This window comes from Leopardus geoffroyi, chromosome B2 (genome assembly GCF_018350155.1).
Source record: "Leopardus geoffroyi isolate Oge1 chromosome B2, O.geoffroyi_Oge1_pat1.0, whole genome shotgun sequence".
Taxonomy (NCBI): Eukaryota; Metazoa; Chordata; class Mammalia; order Carnivora; family Felidae; genus Leopardus; species Leopardus geoffroyi.
In genome coordinates, this window is record NC_059332.1 from 38,442,973 (window position 1) to 38,462,367 (window position 19,395).

Consider the following 19,395-nt stretch of genomic DNA (forward strand, 5'->3'; position numbering starts at 1 on the left):
TAAGATCATTTTAAGCCACCAATATAGTCTCCAATCTGCACCTAGAAGAACTGGTCCCAGATGTGAAGAACCATGTGAATTCTAGATTTGATTTAGCCTTTAGCCTTAAACCTCTCTCTTCCTCGGGCTGGGGCTGGAAGCTGCAGTGGAAAGGATATGTGTGATGATTGGCTTTCTTTCTCTGTTTCTCTTCTAATAACCCTTTCCACACACCACTTTTCTGTTAGCTAACTAGTTTCTAATCCCGATAAGGCAGTGTGGGAGCAGGAAGCAGAAAGGCACAAGGTCTTTCTTGATCAGGTAACTAAGTGAACAGGCTTCCTATTCTCTGGCCTTAGAACATGGGTAAAGACATGAATTATTTCTGGATCTTCTACTTCTTTGCTGCATGCCTCTCACTATAAAACCCTGGTCACTGGCCATTTAAGGTTTTTTGTTTTTTTTCTTTTTGCCCCCTGGGGCTGGTTGGTACCACCCCTTCAGTCACCTCCTGATTCACTGGCAATCCAATGCGCAATGGCACAGTGTTGAAGTATCCAATTTTCTGCTATATGGACATCTTGGACAGGACTTAAAATGACATCAGCCCAGTTTCTCCATGGTGCTCACATCTGGTCCTTGAGGAACCCTCATGCAATCTCTGTACCAAAAAACTCTAGGAGTGCTGGCTGGTCCCAGCACAGCAACACTCTCCTGGTTAATGTTTCCTCATTCTTTGGACCTGCCTGGCACCAAGTCATACCCAAGTCTACCATACCTCCCTCCCAACGTCAGGGAATGTGAGCCCAAACTCTCTGAGTGGGTCCAAAAAAGCCACCGAATGGTGGTGAAGGAGGTAGCACCCCCAAGAAAGACAGCAATGGCTTTCTCCAAAGACATCTCTTCACAAATTATGTCCCTTTTCATACTCTGCCCCGTCTTAGATCTTGATCTGGTGAAGAAAGCCAAGATTCATGATTTTCATATTTTCAGAGTTACAAAAAAAAATGATTATTGGTATCTCACTTTGGGATTTCACCTCTACTACACTTTGGTGTCCAGGTAATAGCTTTAACCCCCGTTACAAGAATTTGACATGAGTGAGGAGCATCTGTGATTTCGATACATCCCTCTTCACCCTCAGCATATACGTCCTGTGTTGCTGGGATGGGCAATTTCTCTTGTTCTTACACATTGGTCTTTGGAAGTCTGGAGCATGGTAAGGCTAACATTTTTATCTATCTCAGTGCAAAAAAATTGTTTTTACAAAGAGATACAAGTCGTTAGAAAGCTAAAGGAAGCCTGAGATTTAGTCCCAGTTCTACCATTAGTCAAGCTATTGTCTTCATATCTGGTCTCAAGAGCTTCAACTGTATCATGAAGTGGTTGAATCATAAGTTATCTAAGGGGCTTTCAGTTTTCACAATCCATGGAGAGACACATGAGAACTTGGAAAGCTGGGGACCTGGAGAAACATCTGGAGATTCAAAATCCTAGCTTCCTTGAGGTGGCTGGACAGACTGGAGATCAGGGAACCAGTGTGGGGAATAGGAAGATGACATGTCTTCTGGGAACTTGTGAGCCAACAGTCAACAGACCCTTCCCTGTACTCCCCACCAGGCTCATCAATGAGAATGAAGTGAAACAGTGGCGAGATCAGGCAGAAAAGTTCCGGAAAGGTAAGGCTCTGCCTAAAGCCACTGCACGCTCCACTGAAACTCTTCCCTGCCCAGCCCAGGAGCTGTTAGAGGCAGACACACACATATGCATATTCTCTCTTCCATTTTCTCTCTGGTTCCACCCCCATCCCAGAACACATGGAGCTGGTGAGCAGGCTGGAGAGAAAGGAGCGAGAATGTGAGACAAAGACATTGGAGAAGGAAGAGATGATGCGGACACTGAACAAGATGAAGGACAAACTGGCCCGAGAGTCCCAGGAGCTGCGCCAGGCTCGAGGACAAGTGGCAGAGCTGGTGGCCCAACTCAGTGAAATCTCAGTATGTAGACATCCTCCTCTCCTTTTACATATTGAGCTGAGGCCTTTAGGATGTTGTGGGAAGAGCAGGTGTGAGGAAGGGCCAAGGATCCCATGATGAAGAAGTGAGAGGAGGACCCTGGGTCAGGACAGAGTAGATCTCTGAGGCTATAAGAGTGGCTACTTTTGCGTTAATTAGAAAAAAAATGCTTTATCCCCTGGGTGAAAAGAGCATTTCCCCTTTCCTTGTCCCAGGAAGTAGAACGCATAGTGCAGGTACTATTTTGCCCCCACCCCCAACCCGTGCAGCTGGATGCCCCTGTGCAGGCAATAGCCTACACAACTGTATGCATTATTCTTGCTGTTGCATTGTGATAACTGTGACTTTTTCCAGTGTCATGTATATGTGTTTTACCTATGTGTGTGTGTCTGTATTTGTGATGTGTGTGTTGGATGTTTGGGTCACAGAGAGGAAATGGGGGAGGGCAAAATGTGTGTGGGAGGTGAGAGCAGGATTGGGGTCTCCTATAGATGAAGAATAAGGAGAGGAATAGTGTGGTGGGGACCTGAAAGGCATCATTGCTGATGAATTTGTCCTTTTTATTTTTCTGTTTCCCCACAGACAGGACCTGTATCTTCCCCACCACCCCCTGGGGGTCCACTTACCTTGTCTTCCTCGATGACAACCAGTGACCTGCCTCCACCCCCGCCCCCTCTACCTTTCGCCTGCTGCCCCCCACCGCCACCACCACCTCTTCCACCTGGTGGGCCTCCCACTCCCCCTGGTGCCCCACCTTGCTTCAGCATGGGCCTGCCTCTCCCTCCGGACCCCTGCCCCAGCAGTGATATCCCACTCAGGAAGAAGTGTGTCCCCCAGCCTTCTCATCCACTGAAGTCCTTCAACTGGGTCAAGCTTAATGAGGTAAACAACAAAGAAGAGATCAGTAGGCCCATTCTCCCATGGCCAATGCCAGTCAGCCCCATGGATTGCCTTCCCCATTGTTTGTAGATCCCCTGTCCTGGGTTCATTTTTTTGGTGGGGATAAGGGGGTAGTGGATGCAGAAGATGGGATTGCTGATGGCAGTCAGCTTACCATCCACTGGAAAGAACATCTACACTGGTATGAGGAGGCATGAATGTGCTAAGGCTCAGGTTGGTAAAGCCATCTACAGATGGAATTTGTGTGTGCTGAGGGTTAATGGAGTGATATAGATACCAGAGTATGGTCCAACCAGGGTCGCTTTCTAGACAACACAATGGCTGGGCTAGAGTTTTAAGGATAGGGTCTATTTGAGGAAAAGGGTGGAAAGATCTTGGACCAAGGTCTAGAGATGGTAAAGATCAGGGCAGTGTGTTCAAAGGACTGAAACTGTGAGGCCATGGCAGGGGAAGTGATAGCTCCCTTGCCATGAACAGTTTGATGTCAAGATGTAGCCATTTTGGCATCCTCCTGGGGGAAGGTAAACATACTGAGTACTTTTCTAGACTTCTAAGTAGTGAGAGACCCTCATGAATATTATCCACCAATAATCACCAATCCCAGATCACGTGTGGGAGTTGATTCCTCTGTTGGACTCACATGAGCATGGAGGAGAGGTGCCCTGGTTGCATTAGACAGTTAGTAATTTAAGGCCAGTTCCAGCCTGGGTCAAGCCCTGCCTCTGGTTCTATACTAAGTGCTATTAAGAGGACCTGTGGCTTTGTCCATGAGGTGTAACTGGGCTCAGTTAGCCTGACTCATATGCATACTTCGGCAGCAGCCATGCAGACATCATTTTAGAGCTGGGACAAGTGTATGCCCTCTAGCCTTGTTGTCTCAGCCTTTTGGTCTAACTCTTGGAGAATTCATAACAGTACCTTCCTATGCAAGCTTAAATGAGCTCAGATGGAGACTCAAGTGGGAAGAGATGTGAGATTGTGAAGTATGTGGCCAGCTATTTGTTAGCTGACTCTCCTAACGGTAGACCAGCTAGCCAGTCAGTCTGAGGACTGCTTTGTGTAAAGCTTTTTGCAGGGGTCTATGATGGATAATAATAAAAGGTGAGACAAAACACTGCCCTGTAAGAGCTTTGGACCTGGAAAAGTAGGAATTTTGTTTAAGGAAACACCTAGAGATCCCAGAGAGGGATTGAAGGGGAGGTTCTAACCTCTAAACCAAGTGTGGCTCTAACTAACTGCGACTGGTGTAAATCACTCACTTTGTACCTCAGTTTTGCTCCTCTGTGAGATTTCTGGGATTCCTTTTACCTCTGGTTTTATAATGGAGGTGGAAAGACAAAGCATGAATATAGCCCATTCATAGTCTCCAGGGCCTCTGATAACATCTCCAGTCTAAGCTGGTAAAATTTTAGAGACACCTGTTAGAGTTTTGAAGCCACATGGTTGACATTTGTGACAACTGTACCGCACAGCTGTGCCCTGTGGGCACTTCTCCATGGTCATGAGGCAGACAAACAGCTCTGAAGAACCAAAGGCCACACACAGGTTGTGTGGAAATGTTCAGTGTTCATGAACAGAAATAATATATATACTTTTTGGGGGGTAAAAAAATATTTTTTGTTGTTGTTTCCTGTACTTAGAATTATAATTTGAAGGGTTTTTTTTTTTTTTTTGGCTTCCTTAAAAAAAACCTTTTAAATGTTGTAACTGAAGTATAGTTGACACACAATATTTCATTAGTTTCAGGTGTCCAACGTAGTGGTTTGACAACTCTGTACATTATGCTATGGTATGATATATCTATTTTCAGTGTTCTCAGGAACCTCCGTACTGGTTCCCACAGTGGCTGTACCAGTTTGCATTCCCACCAACAGTGCAAGAGGGTTCCTTTTTCTCTGCATCCTCACCAACCCTTGCTTCTTCTTGTCTTTCTGGTTCTAACCATTCTGACAGGTGTGAGGTGATATCTCATTGTAGTTTTGATTTGTGTTTCCCTGATGATCAGTGGGTTTGAGCATCTTTCCATGTGTCTGTTGACCATCTACAGGTCTTCTTTGGAAAAATGTCCATTCAGGTCCTCTGCCCATTTTTTAGTTGTATTACTTGTGGAGTTTTTTTGGTGTTGAGTTGTATAGATTCTTTATATATTTTAGATATTAACCCTTTATTGAATGTATCATTTGCAAATATCTTTTCCCATTCTGTAGGTTCCCTTTTGGTATAATTTTAAGATTTTAAATAAGATTTTATAAGATTATAAATATCTTATAAATAAGATAATTATAAGATTTTAAAAAGGTAATGAAAAGTTGACTAGGCACCTCAGCCATTAAGGAAGACAGACAAGGCAACTAATATTTTTGCAGCATTTTCATCAAGTAGAGCTTTGCACTTAGGATTTTCTCTGGGGTCCAATAATAATAAAGTCTATATAAATTCCTCAGGGGTCCCAAGTAGTCCAGAGTTTTATTCCTAGGCTGGAAAGTACAAGTCTGATGGAATAAGGAATAGAAAGGATTTGCAGGAGTTGTCAACATTTCTCAGCAGGGGTGACTGGAGGGTCATTGAACAGTATCTGTGAACCTATTATCCCAGTTCCAAGCTTTTAATCATGTGACCAGGAGTTATTTCATCATTTTGGCTTCAGGTTCCTAATCTGTAAAATGGGAGTAATTATGACATCTATATCAAAGGACTGTTATGAGGATCAATTGATATATAAAGTACTTGGAACAGTGACTGACACATAGAAATTCATAATAATAAAAATAATCTTAGGTTATGAGTGGCACTACCATGCATGCTTTAAGTGTGTTATCTCACTTAATCCTTACTTCAACTCAGTCAGCAAGCATCATTGAGACTGTGCTTCCTTTTATGTGAAATAAAAAGAGAATAGTACCCCTCTACTTTCCAACACTCCTGCATAGTGGTGAGGCTGGGAGTGCAAGCTGGCTTCGTCTGTCTGACCCCAGATGCTCAGTGAGAGAAACACCCTGAAAAGTGTTTTGGAGAAAGATTTCCCTGGCATATAAAGGATGTCTCTAGAAGGGCAGAAGCCCCAGGAACCTAGACTGGAAATGATGAGGTCTTGGCCACAGTGATGCAAAAATTAAAGTCAGGCATTATTCTACACAGTAGGCACATCAGGGCGACTTAGTAAAATGCAGCATGTAGAGAATACTAGGAATTGAGGGACCTCTTTCTGGCTCCAGAGCTCAGCTACCCCTCCATGATGAGCTGCATATGGAGATGGGATGGCATGTGGCAAGAAAGGTGGGAGAGCTGGGTGCTTAGCCTGTTCTCTTAGGGGAAGCTCTTTCCGGGGTTGACCATCCAGCTCTCTCACTCCAGCTGGTTCTTCTTGCCATGGCCTCACCAGGAATAAAGATCAATGGCAAGTTTTACCTGTGTGGGCTTTCCCATGGAGCCCACCCACCTCTACTCCAGGCCTAGATTCAGATGGGGAACCAGTTAGAGGTTTCCCTTCCTTGCTTTCTTCGTTCAATTTCCCCTCCCATCTTCTCTCTGCCTCCCATCCACCCCATTCTGGGGGCCTGGCTCCTTTCCCCAGTCCCCTTCCCTTACCCCACGCATGCTCCTGTGCACGCACACATGCACACACACACACACACACACACACACACACACACACGCAGTGGTTGTTTCTGCCATGAAAAGAATGTGTCTGTGTTGGGTTTGGCCAGTTGCCTGTATCCCTTGCTGCTCCGAGCTTCCCAGCCTGGCATTCCACAAGAGGGTCCCTGGCCTTAGGAAGGCCACAGGAATGTCCCCACCCCCCTGCTCTGGCCTAGCCTCCCCTTTCCAGAGTTTAAGAAAATAAAAGTGAGTGAAAGGTATGTTTCTCTCTCTAAGCCTTGCTGAGGGGGAGATGGAGGGAGGAGGCAGCAGTGGCCTTAGAAAGGTTCCTCAGCTGCCTTCCAGGCAGAGGAAGGTGGGAGATTCCATTTTAAAGGACAGCAAAGCTCGGGATGAGGCGAAGATCCCTGGGAGGACAGAGTCAGAACACCCTGGGAGGGGCTGTGCTCTCTGCCCTCTGAGCCATTGTCAGGGTGCTATGAGACCACTGGGGCCCTCTCATCTTGGCTGATGGGGCTCCCCCCAGGGAAGGGATTCAATGCCAGGGTTCTACACAGAAGTGGGACATTTCCTAGGTGGAGAGACCTTGGAATGTAAACCCTTGGACACATTCCAACTGTGAGGGATAGACCACTTTCCTGGGTCTGACCAACAGGAAGTTGTGGCAGAGTCTTGCTGGCCTGAACAGTCGCTATAGGGGCCAGGATGTCTCAGGCTTTGGCATTTGTCCACTTCCTGGGAATCTGGGAAAGTGGGAAGAAGACCCCTGGGAGAGAAAATGACCATCTCAGTTACGAGAAATATAGTGGGCACTGAGGATTTGAGGATCTCAAATATGTGTGGGCACTATTCCGTCCAGTGACTCCAGCCGACACTGACCTTTAGGGAGTGTGTCCTGAGAACACTGGTTTAGTTTGGTTTTTCTGGAAAGAGTTTCATACCCTCTTTCATATTTGCCCACCCATCACTCCACTCCGTTTGATTTCTGGAACATACTTACATGTGGTCCCACAAGAAAAGGAGGACGAGGGGGTTGGCTCTGGCCTCTGCTTTGGAGCAGAGTATTTAAGATTTGGGGGAAGATGAATCAACCCCCTTCTGAAGGCCCGAAAGCCTGGCTATTGTATTTTGTGCAGCTGGGAACAGGGAGGGTTAGGGAGACATTGGACCTCTTCATAATGAAGGAGTTGAGTCAACCACTGGGTCTTCTCCCTGTGCTGAATCTTAGGAACGTGTCCCTGGCACCGTATGGAATGAGGTTGATGACATGCGGGTATTTCGGATTCTGGATCTAGAGGACTTTGAAAAAATGTTTTCAGCTTATCAGAGGCACCAGGTAAGACCCTGCCCTGCCCCCTCAGCTGCTTGGGTCTAGCCTTCCAGTCTTGACTTCACCTATGCCTCTTGAACCCAACCCTCGACCCCTCCTCTCTCCCTCCCTTCCTCTCATGTATACTGAATGATTTTACTCCTGATTAGGTACCATTCTTTGCTGGGGGACATGGATCCGAATTAGAGGTGTGAAGTCCAGCAGGGAGAAACATCCCATTGTATTACAGTTCTGACACACAGTTGTGTGTATTTACACATCAAGTGCTGGGATCGTATTTTGTCCGTTTCTCTCTTTCATCTTGGAGCACTGGAGATGGAGTCACAGGCCCTGACCACTTTTGACCCCTGTTCTTTCTTTGGCCCCAGGATCTAGACACTATACGTAGCAGGCATGATAACTTTCAAATCATTTTCTCCACCGTACTCTCCCAACACCCACCCCCACGAGTCAGTTGGCCACGGGTGTCAGTGTTTCAAGGAAGATGGAGCTTCTCCAGGTCACATTAGGGGGTTAGGGTGGGTCTGGGCAGGGCTGGAGGAGCCCTGCAGACACTGCTTACAGATGGCTGGTCAGTCAGCCTGCTCTTCTAGCAGCAGTAAGAGGGTGGGAGGGTGGATGAATGCAGAGCATCCCTGAGGCAGTGCCAGTTCTCAGACCTCGTCCTCACAGGAATGTGAGTCAGGAGGTGTGTCTGGGCCCAGGAATCTGCACTGTAGCTGGCACATCTGGGGGCCCTTCCCCCAAGCCCAGTTTGGATATTCCCAGCCTCAAGGCTTTAGAGTGTGTTCTCTCTGGCCTCCCTTCGAAGGTTGTTGCCTCTCTGTGCTGTGCCACTTTCTCGTGTCTCCTCTGCTGAGCCCAGGGTGCCAGCCCTGAGGACACCCCAGGTGCCAGCGAGTGGGATCTGTGCCCTCCTGGGCCCTGGGGAGCAGCTGCATGCTGTGGCCGGGCTCCCCAGTGCTTTCTGCCAAGTTCAGACCTGTGGACAACCCTTCCTGAGGGCACACAAGACTCCTCTTAGGGGCCTAGCCAAAGGGATGGAGTAGGGGTGGGGCTCTGGCCTTGACTTGGGGTTCTGGAAAAACCAGATAGTTGGCATTTAATTTAAATGTAAGTGCTCAAGGCATCTGATTCTTTACCCTAATTCCAGGCAGAATTTTTAGCCCCTGCCCATATCAGGCTGGCATGGCCTCAGGCAGCAGCTGTGATTAGCAGGAGGGGGAAGGGGTTCTTCTGAGCACTTGTGGATTGGTGCTCCTGAGTGGAACAGAGGGAGCATGTGCAAGGGGTCTATCAGGCATGGTCAATCACACAACTCCCCCTAACTGGAGAGTCTTCCTGGTGTCCAGGATTCCATCCTGGCCCATCCGGTTTCCAGGGCCCCTGAGGTCAGGCTAGGATGGGGACCAGTGGGGAGAGAGAGACTATGGGGATTAGAAACAACCTGTGTCTGGGGCCTCCCAGTTTGGTGACTGGAGAAGAGTTGTGTCCTGTTTCTTCTCTGAATCCCCTATTTCAGGACTGACCTCACCCAGAGGTTGCCCAGACTTGGGGTGAATTGTCACTTGGTGGTTGCCCAGACTTGGGGTGAATTCACAGCAGCAGAGCTGGAGAGATCCCAGAGGATGCATGGCCCTGGTCCCTAGTGGCCTCCTTTCCCTGTCTTGGGGTCCAGGATGCATGGGCTTGTTGGGGAAGGAGGTCCTATGAGCTGTGGGGTCTTCCCTCTGTGTCTTATGCAGGTCCTGAGTTAGTGACTTAAACTCCATCAGGGTCAGTAAGGGAGAACCGGGTATGGGCCGTGTCCCCTTAGCTCCCTTAGAGATCAAAAGACAGACAAAGGGCAAGAGGCAAAATTCAGGGACACCTGCTTTCCTCTGCCTCAATGAATGCAACTTTCACATGTTTCTGGCCCCTTCTGGTTGTATCTCCTCTCCTGTTTAGAAAGATGAAGTCATCCAGCAGTGGAGGAATGCTTTCTGCCCTCTGGGCAATGTCCCAGCAGAGGAGAGGAAAAAAATAGCAGCCAAGGCCTGGGTTGGGGAGCTTGGGAGCCTGGCCTGCCCCGACTAGGGAGTGGTGGTGCCACTGGGCCCAGGGCAGGCAGGAGACCTGCTCCCCACTTTGTGGCTTCTCTGTGAGTGCATGTCTGCTAGAATCACCTCCTGTCCACAGCTATTTGCCAGTCTCTATCTCCAGCTATATGGGTCGCCTTGGGATTGGGAGGACGGAGTGGATGCTGAGGGGTTCCCATGTCTCTCCTACTGTCCCTGGGTCCCTGAACCTCTTGGCTAACATTGTGCATGTTTAATTCTCTGTTGGCTGTGGCTGCTACCTGCCTAGGAGCTGATAACTAATCCTCAGCAGGTGAGTCACTCTTGGGGCTCTGGACACTCTAACTTCTAACCACTGTCCTGGGCTGCTGGCCTGTACTGGCCCAAACAGAGGGCTTATTCATTCTACCTTCTACCTTTATTACCCATCTCAACAGGGAAACATGGGAAAGGGCCCCCAAAGAGAAAGCAGAAATGTAGGGGAGGGAAGTAATTCAAGCAGACTCCTACCAGCAATGGAGGTGAATGTCTACTGTAGTAAGGAGAAAACTTCCAGGTCTATTGTATTACCCACCTGACCCAAGGCGAGGCTATCCTGAAGACTGCACAGGCTGGGCACTGTACAATCCCAAAGCCACAATTCACAAAGATAAAGATGTGAGTGGGGGCCCTTGGAATTATACAACATGAAGCATGTGCTTGGAACAACCTCCCAGAATAAGAACTAGTTTCCTGTCTACCTCACCAAGGGCCCAAGAGAAGGAAGGGAATCTGTTTTGGGGGGAGTCTGCCTGCTGGAACTCCAGTGAAGAGAATTCTTCATGGGATTCTGCCTCAGTTTCCCCACCTCTGAACTCGAAACATCCTCTACTCTGGGCACACTGGGCTGTGCTTGAAGTCTTCAGGAGTCTAGGAACTGTGGCCTGATGGGAACTTGGAACCAGCTTCTCATCATAAGCTTGGGGAAACTGTCTGGGTGGGGTGGTAGAGTAGGGCTGATTCTCTGGGATGCTGTGGATCATATCACATTGCCCAAAGCCGTAGGGGTCCGTCTGGGCTCTAGTTTGCCAGAGAGGGCAATCTCTAAAAAGGAGGGGGGGTCTTCATTGTCCCCAACACATTCTAACCCATGGTAAAGTCCCAGTCTACTTGATTATTAACTACTCTTGTCTCTCTCTCCTGTCTTTTTCTTTCCGTTTTTCTTCCCTTCACACCAGGAGTATCCCCTGGTTGGTGTGGGAGTGGTTCCCAGGGGTGGGCAAGGCAAGGATTGGAGAACATACATACCTCAACATTTCTACTTGGCTTGTCGGTTTCAGAAAGAGCTGGGCTCCACAGAGGACATCTACCTGGCCTCCCGCAAGGTCAAAGAGTTGTCGGTCATTGACGGCCGGCGGGCACAGAACTGCATCATCCTTCTCTCTAAGTATGTGCTTGCATAGCCTGTTCAGCCCTTGGTGGGAGGGATGAGACCCCAGGAGGCAGGGCCTTGAGAGGGCTAGAGCAAAAGCTGACAGTGGAACTGAATGCCTGGGGGACAGGAGCGACAGAGGAATGGTGTGACAGCAGTCTCTGCGCTCCCCTTGCCCCCTGAAGTCCCCTGGGAATGGTAGGGGACCACTGATCTAGAACCCTCCCTGGGAGGGTTCTAGGGAGCCTTTGGGAGCTCATGTTCTGCAGCAGTGTGAGGCTCTGAAGACAGGAAACTGTCCCTGGTCAGCATCTGGCAGCAGAGTTGCTCTAAGCCCATGGAGGGCCCTGCTAGGCTTAGGCCACAGAGCAGCATGATCTCAGCCCCCAAGCATTTCCCGTGGCTACAGAACAAACAAGGCAGTATCTGCACTAACAGCACAGCTTCTGTGCGGGGCCTCCTGCCTGAGCCAGGGTCAGAGGGCACTGCCTCCCATACTATTCTTAGCCCTGCCCCAGCCATCTCTAGGGCATCCATCCCCCTTTCTTCTCATAGACCCCAGGCCTCAGTTTCTCCCTCTTGATGGTGGAGGAGAGTTCTCTATCCCCAGGATTCCCAATGGTATGCATCTGGAAGGATAGGGAAGGGCTGTGTGTGTGTGTGGAGGGGGGTGGCTTGTTCCTCACCCAGACAGCAAGACGTATGGGAGCAGCTGTGTGGGAGCTGAGGCGCTGTCAGAAGACTGAGGGCTCTTCTGTCTTCCGACACTGAAGGAAGCAGGAAACAGCCCCCTTTGTGGCCTGCTGATATTCCCATCCTCCCATGGAGATGCACTAGATATTTTAGGAAGGAGAAGGATCAGAAACCTTTTTTTGCTGTCTCTCTGTCTACACTAAAGATGGCCCTTTTACTCCCAAATGTCCCCATCACTTATGACAGACACTGAAGCAAGACTCAAGTCTATGCTTTGACTAAAACATATCATTATTGAGTTTATAGAGTGAACCATATCAGTTTAGTTAGAGAAGGCTTTGCAAAGGTGGTAAAGAGGGAGCACTGTGGAATATACTCCCATGTTGACATGAGGGAGAGAGAGCAGGAGAGGAGAAGGGCTGGGGTCTGCCCTGAGCAGAGGGGCCCGGCCAGGCTTCTCAAGGGGCAGGGTTTCCCTTCAGGCTGAAGCTTTCTAACGAAGAGATCCGGCAGGCCATCTTGAAGATGGATGAGCAGGAGGACCTTGCAAAGGACATGCTGGAGCAGGTGAGGCCTCTAGTGGGGAGGGGATGGAAGCTGAAACTAGGGGGCAGCTGCACCCCTTCCTGACAGCCCCCAGAGAGGCCAAGACTTTTAGTTAAAGGGGAAATCAGGCTGGAGGACGGAGGATTGGGGGGAGGTTTATAGACACTCCCTAGACCAGCCTTTCTGAGAGGAGGCCAGGAAAGGCAGCATCTTTTCTAGCGGATTGAGTCCCTGAAAGGAGATATGAGGTATGATCCCCCCTGGGCCCAAGACAAAGTCAGAGTGACCTATAGTCATATCTTCCCCAAATCTCTTCTACCTCAATTTATTGGGTCCTTCAAAAGAAACCTAGAAAGCACCAAACAAAACCACCATCAGTTGGAACTCATTAGAATGAAGAACTCTGTTCATCAAAAGGCACCATTGCTAGAGGGAAAAGACAAGCCAGACCTTAGAAGACATTTGCTTTATGGACATCTAGCAAAGATCTCATATTCAGAATAAAGAACTCTACCGATCAGTGAGAAAATGACAAACAGCTCCACTTGAAAATGAGCAGAAGACTTGAACAGGTACTTCAATGAAAGAGAATTTCTGAGTGGCTCAACAGTTGTAGGCATCCAAGAAATACAGTAAACCACAGTGAGGCAGCACCACACCCCCCTACTGGAATAGCTAAAATTGAAAAGATACTGACAATGCCAAATGTTGACAAGGATGTGAAGCGACTGGGATTCCCACTGGCTACAATAATTTGGGGAACAATTTGGCAGTCCACGCAAAGGCTAAATCTATCCTACTGCCCAGCAATCCTGTGGCTAGATGCAGAGAAATGAGTGCAAACATTGACTCTACGAGATAGACACAAGAATATTTATAACACTTTTATTCATGAAACCCCCAAGCTGTCTACAATCCAACTGTCCATCAATGAGAAATTGCATAAATATACTGTGGTATATTCCTACAATAGAATACTGTCCAACACGTATAAAAAGCAAACTACCAATACTTACAGCGTGGATGAGTCTCAGACATTGTGTTATGCAAATGAAGCCAGACACCAAAGAAAACACATAGCATGTGTCCATTTATACGAAGTTCAAGACTAGGTAAATGTATTCTAAGGTGAGAATTCAGTTGAGAGGCTATAAGGTGGAGGTGTGGCTTACTGAAGTGATACGAAAGAACTTTCTGGGGGGTGGAAATCTTCTGTATCTTAATCTAGATGGGAGTTCAGTGGGTGGTTTTGTCAAAATTCATTGAACTGAACATTTAAGACAGATGCATTTTATGTAAATTATACCTCAATAAACTTGGGTTTAAAAGAAAAAAATCATTGAGCTGTGCACTTCAGAATAGTGTACTTTATATAAATTACATCTCAGTTTTAAAAAGTGAAAAAAGAAAAGTCTAGAGCTGGGTGTCCTGTGGTCCCCTTTGGGAGATGAAGCGTAAACCTACCATATGAAGATGCCTCTCTCTTTTAAGGACCCCTTCCCATCTTGAGCCTGGGCAGTGTATGGGCATCCATGCATAGCACCCTCATATTAGTTTCTCAGCAGTTTCCTGTGTGACCTCCATCTGCTCTTTGCAGCTTCTCAAGTTCATCCCAGAGAAGAGCGACATTGACCTCCTCGAGGAGCACAAGCATGAGATCGAGCGGATGGCCCGGGCTGACCGCTTCCTCTATGAAATGAGCAGGTCAGGGCAGTGGGCATGGAGGGGGGGCGCTGGGGGTGCACAGGCGAAAGAGGGTCTGGATCTAGCTCCTGGAGCTGGAGGGGCTGCCTCACGATGTGGCTCGCCCCATCCACAGGATCGACCACTACCAGCAGCGACTACAGGCCCTGTTCTTCAAAAAGAAGTTCCAGGAGCGTCTGGCTGAGGCCAAACCCAAAGTGGAAGGTATGTTTGAGGGCATGGGGAGGCCTAGAGTGGAGAGGCATCTGGGAGGGCCAGTGGGCAGGAATCCGTGAACTGGGACTGAGGAAAACTTTCTCATTTTCAATCTGCCCCTTCCCCCCACCAAAAAAACCCAAAGCCAAGGACAAAATTTAAAACTACGGTTACTGTAAATATATGCACTTGTTTATATTAGCACATGTGCCAGACATGTGACACATTTCCTGTGCCTCAGCCTGCAACCTCTCCAAGGTGAGGGATCTGTTGATATCTGCGCCAGCTGGGCCAGAAATGCTGACCAGATGATAATAGCAAGCACCTAGAACAGGGCCTGGCATGTATTGAGCTCATCAGTCTTTACCCTCGAGAGCTACTAGGTTCATAGAAGACCTCTGGCACATTATTTTAAGCGTGCCCTGTTCAGAAAAGTAGGAAACTGGTTGGGTAATCCTTGGAGGCATCTAGGTTTTCTAGGTTAGGGAATCCCCCCTACACAGGCCTTTTCCAGATGGGCACTTTGTTAATTCAATGGGAACCATGTAGCAAGCACCGCATGAAACATTCCTCGTGGATGGCTTCATTGGTCCTCACAATCACTATGGGTGCGTCCATTCTCTCATGTCTAAAATGGGGACATGCTGCCTGAGGCCATGTTACCAGTGAGTGGTGGAGCCAGGATTGGAACACAGATGTTCTTCCGAATTCATCTTCACTCTTGTTGGGTAGTACTTCACAGACAATGGCAGAGGATTGTGGTGGGGGGGGGAGGGGGGGTGGGGAGGGGCAGAGAGTTTGGGGAAAAAGTCAGGATGGCCCATGCAGACCCACCAGTGGAGAAGCAGGTGAGGCTGTGAGACCTACCTGGGGGAAGGACAGGACAGCAGAGTGGAACAGGAGAGCCTGAGTCCAGGATGCTGAGGTGGGGGGGGGGGGGGCGGGCAGGCTGGGGCAGAGCAGAGAGAGCATGGGCCCCCTCTGCTGGACACCAAGGCTGGCAAGCATTCCCCTGATGATGCTGAGTTCAGAGAACGGCCTTTCCTAGAGCTGCGTCAGGGATGTTTGGGGGTGGGGGTAGGTGGGTGTGACAGAGCTAGAGGCATAGACCTTCTGCAATCTGCCCCCTACCATACACACATACACGTGTGCATTCACACACACAAGGGAACTGCAGGCTGGCTGTAATCATAAATAATCATTCTGAGGGAGAAGGCTTGCGATCAGCAGTGATTCTGTAGGTCTAAGGTCTGGCAGTCCCTCCTGCCCTGGTGATGAGTAAATCCTTACTTTCAGACTGCCTTCTTTGTCCTGCTGCAGACTGCCTTTGGGGCATGAGGCACAGATAAGGGAATCAGTCCAAGACCTATGCTCAACCATTTGTGTGTCTTGGGTCAGTGGTGCAAATGTGAGCAATTACCGTTTGGACTTGTGGAACCAGAGTAATTTAGCCACTGGGTAGGGTTAATCTCAGATAATCTCAGAGCCCACTCCTAAGAGTTAGTCACTGAATGCTCAGGAGAGTCTCCCTTTAATATTAAGCCAAGCTGAGTAAGACATGTCTTGGATGGCAAAACCTGCTGGCAAAGGTAATAATCGCTCTGCGATAGCAATGGCTGCTATTCTAGAATGGTCTGGAAGTCTCTTCCCTGAGAGTTGGGAAGAGGTGGCTGAAGTTGTAGCTTACAGAATCAGGTCAGTGGCTTCACTAGGAGTGGAGACAAGAGGATTGTGCAGGAGTTGGGATTCATATTTTTCCTTCCAGTTCTAGGAAGTATTCCTGGAAAAGCTAAGATTTGGCCAATCCCAGCTGGTGATGAGCTATTGACACCCTACCCACCACTTCCCAACAAGGCCTCTGGGTCAATTTGCCAAAAGCCAATTCACCAAATTTGACAGATTTACCAATTCTTCTATGAATATTTTCATGAAACATACTTTTCTTGAATGTATTCTTATGAATATGTTCATTGCTGAATATACCAAAGTTACCGATTCTCATTTTGAATACATTTACTGAATATAGTCAAGATGAATATGGTTTCAAATGTAAACATTCTTATGAATATAGTCACGAATATATTATTCTTATGAATATATCTAAAATGTCTGCTTTGCAATGGATGTTTCCTCATTTACACTGATTTTCTTTGAACTCTTGTCAATTTCTGTTTTGCCAACATTCTAGCATTTTTAGAATTCCTTTGCAAATTTCTCAAATAGTGTATCAGCCCTAGGAAAACTATCCCAACCAATATAAATTGCTAAAAACTTTTATAAGTAGTTTTTTAAAGTAAACTTTTTATTCAAATATGGATACAGAAAAGTACACAAATCATAAGAGTCCGACTTGATGAATTATCATAAAATGAAGTAACCTGTGAAATCAACATCCATGTTGAGAAATGGAATGTTGCCAGCCCCAAACAGCCCTCCCTCATGTCGCCCTCCCAAACATTACCCCCTGCAACCATTACGCTGTCTTCTCTAAAGGTTTTATCTTTCTTAACTTTAGGTGGATGGTATAATATAATGTGAATAATTTTATGCTGTGGTTGTAAGTTACTCTGTTGTTACATGTAGCAGTGAGTTATTCATTTTCAGTGCTGCATTTTATTCCATTGTATGAATATCATAATTTGTTTAACCAGTCTATTTGTTAAGAATTTAAAAAAAAAACTAGAAACCACTCTAATATCCATCAAGAGTAATGCTGCTATTAGGTCATAGAATATGAACATGTTCAAAGGTAGAAGCTACTGACAAACCTTAGTATTCACTTTTATAGCTTTTTTTTCAATTTAAAGTTATACTTTTGTTGCTAACTTCATGATGTGTGTGCACATAAAGTATAGTTGACACACGTTACATTAGTTTCAGATGTACAATAGAGGTTGGACAAGTGTAGCTACACTGTGTAATGCTATTATACCATTGGCTACATACACTATGCTGTACATTTTATCTCCATGATTTATTCCATTACAGGAAGCCTGTATGTACCATTTCCCTTCACCCACTTTGCCTAACCCCTTACCCTTCTCCCTTCTGGCAGCCATCAGTTCTCTGTATTTATGGGTGTCTGGTTTTTGTGTATTTTTTAGATTCTACATATAAGTAAAATTACATGGTATTTGTCTTTCTCTAACTTATTTCACTTAGCATAATACCTTTAGGTCCATCCATGTTGTCACAAATGCTAAGATCTCATTCTTTTTTATGGCTGAATATTTTCCATTGTGTGTATCTTCTTTCTTTGTTGGTGTTTTGAGAATTTTCCCCAGCTTTATTGAGGTATGATTAACAAAAATTGTATATATTTAAGGTGTACAAGTGTATATACTTAAGATTCACAATTGTATATATTTTTATTTTTTAAATTCCAATATAATTAACATACAGTATTATATTAAGTTTTAGGTGTACAATATAGGGATTCAATAATTCTATAATTATGTACATTCATAATGCTCATTATAATAAGTATACTATTAATCCCCTTCACCTGTTTCACCCATTCCCCCACCCACCTTTTGTTCTTTATATTTAAGAGGGTTTTTTTTTTTTTTTTGGTCTCTTTTTTTCCTTTGTTGTATGGTACTGACACATAAACAGACACGTAGATCAATGGAACAGAACAGGGAGCCCAGAAATAAATCTATACTTGTATGGTCAATTAACCTACACAAGGGGGACAAGAATATACAATAGAGAAAAGATAATCTCTTCAACAAATGGTGCTGGAAAAACTGGACAGCTACATGCAAAAGAATGAAACTTAGCCACTTTCTTACACCATACACAAAAATAAACTCAAAATATATTAAAGACTTAAATGTGAAACCTGACACCATAAAAGTCCTAGAAGAAAACTTAGGCAGTAATGTCTTTGACATCAATCTTAGCAACATTTTTCTGCATAGAGCTCCTTGGACAAGGGGGTCAAAAGCAAAAATAAACCTTGGGACTACACCAAAATAAAAAGCTTTTGCACAACCATATCTTCTTTATCCATTCATCCATCAGTAGAAACAGGTTACTTCCATATCTTGGCTGTTGTAAATAATGTTGCAGTAAACATAGGGGCACAGATATCTTTTTGAATTCATGTTTCATTTTCTTTGGGTAAATACACAGCAGTGGAATTATTGGATCATGTGGTGTTTCTATTTTTAGTTTTTGAAGGACCTCCATACTGTCTTCCGCAGTGGCTGCACCAATTTCCATTCTACCAACAGTGCACAAGAGTTCCTTTTTTTTTTTTTTTCCAGCTCCTCATCAACACTGCTATCTCTTGTGTTTTTGATTCTAGCCACTCTGAGAGGTGTGAGGTTATCCCTCACTGTGGTTTTGATTTGCATTTCCCTGATGATCAGTGATGTTAAGCATGTTTTTCATGTGTCTGTTGGCTACCTGTATGTCTTCTTTGGAAAAATGTCTAGTCAGCTCCTCATTTTTAAATTGGATTGTTGCCCATTTTTAAATTGGATTGTTTGGGTTTTGTTGGTGTTGAGTTATATAAGTTCTTTATGTATTTTGGATATTAACCCCTTATAAGATCATTTGCAAATATCTTCTCCCATTCAGTAGGTTGCCCAGTTGTTTTACTGGTTTCTTTTGCTGTGCAAAAGCTTTTTATTTTGGTGTTGTCCCAGTAGTTTATTTTTGCTTTTGTTTCCCTGGCCTGAGGAGACATATGTAGAGAAAAATGTTGCTAAGGTCAATGTCAAAGAGATTACTGCCCATGTTTTCTTCTAGGAGTTTTATGGTTTCAGGTCTCATATTTAGGTCTTTAATCCATTTTGAGTTTATTTTTGTGTATGGTGTAAGGAAGTCATCCGGCTTCTCCAGAACCATTTATTGAAGAACCTTTCTTCTCCCCATTGTAAATTCTTGCCTCCTTTGTCATTGATTAATTGACTATATAATGGTCATCTATTTAAAAAAAAATTTTTTTTTTCAACG

At 46.0% G+C, this 19,395-nt stretch overlaps 1 protein-coding gene across 6 annotated transcripts in view; it reads left to right on the forward strand.

Annotated features, from left to right (window-relative positions):
- DAAM2 (dishevelled associated activator of morphogenesis 2) overlaps positions 1–19,395 on the forward strand; it is a 118,576-nt gene that overhangs the window by 86,743 nt on the left and 12,438 nt on the right. For 4 of the 6 annotated variants that reach the window (XM_045498082.1, XM_045498081.1, XM_045498083.1 and 1 more), the window contains 9 exons: positions 1,600–1,658; positions 1,792–1,976; positions 2,577–2,876; positions 7,723–7,830; positions 10,171–10,194; positions 11,201–11,307; positions 12,468–12,552; positions 14,129–14,235; positions 14,351–14,439. In XM_045498082.1, coding sequence (XP_045354038.1) covers positions 1,600–1,658; positions 1,792–1,976; positions 2,577–2,876; positions 7,723–7,830; positions 10,171–10,194; positions 11,201–11,307; positions 12,468–12,552; positions 14,129–14,235; positions 14,351–14,439 — 1,064 coding nt within the window. The remainder of the gene's footprint in view (positions 1–1,599; positions 1,659–1,791; positions 1,977–2,576; positions 2,877–7,722; positions 7,831–10,170; positions 10,195–11,200; positions 11,308–12,467; positions 12,553–14,128; positions 14,236–14,350; positions 14,440–19,395) is intronic. The other 2 variants (XM_045498085.1, XM_045498087.1) reach the window with 1 other exon arrangement.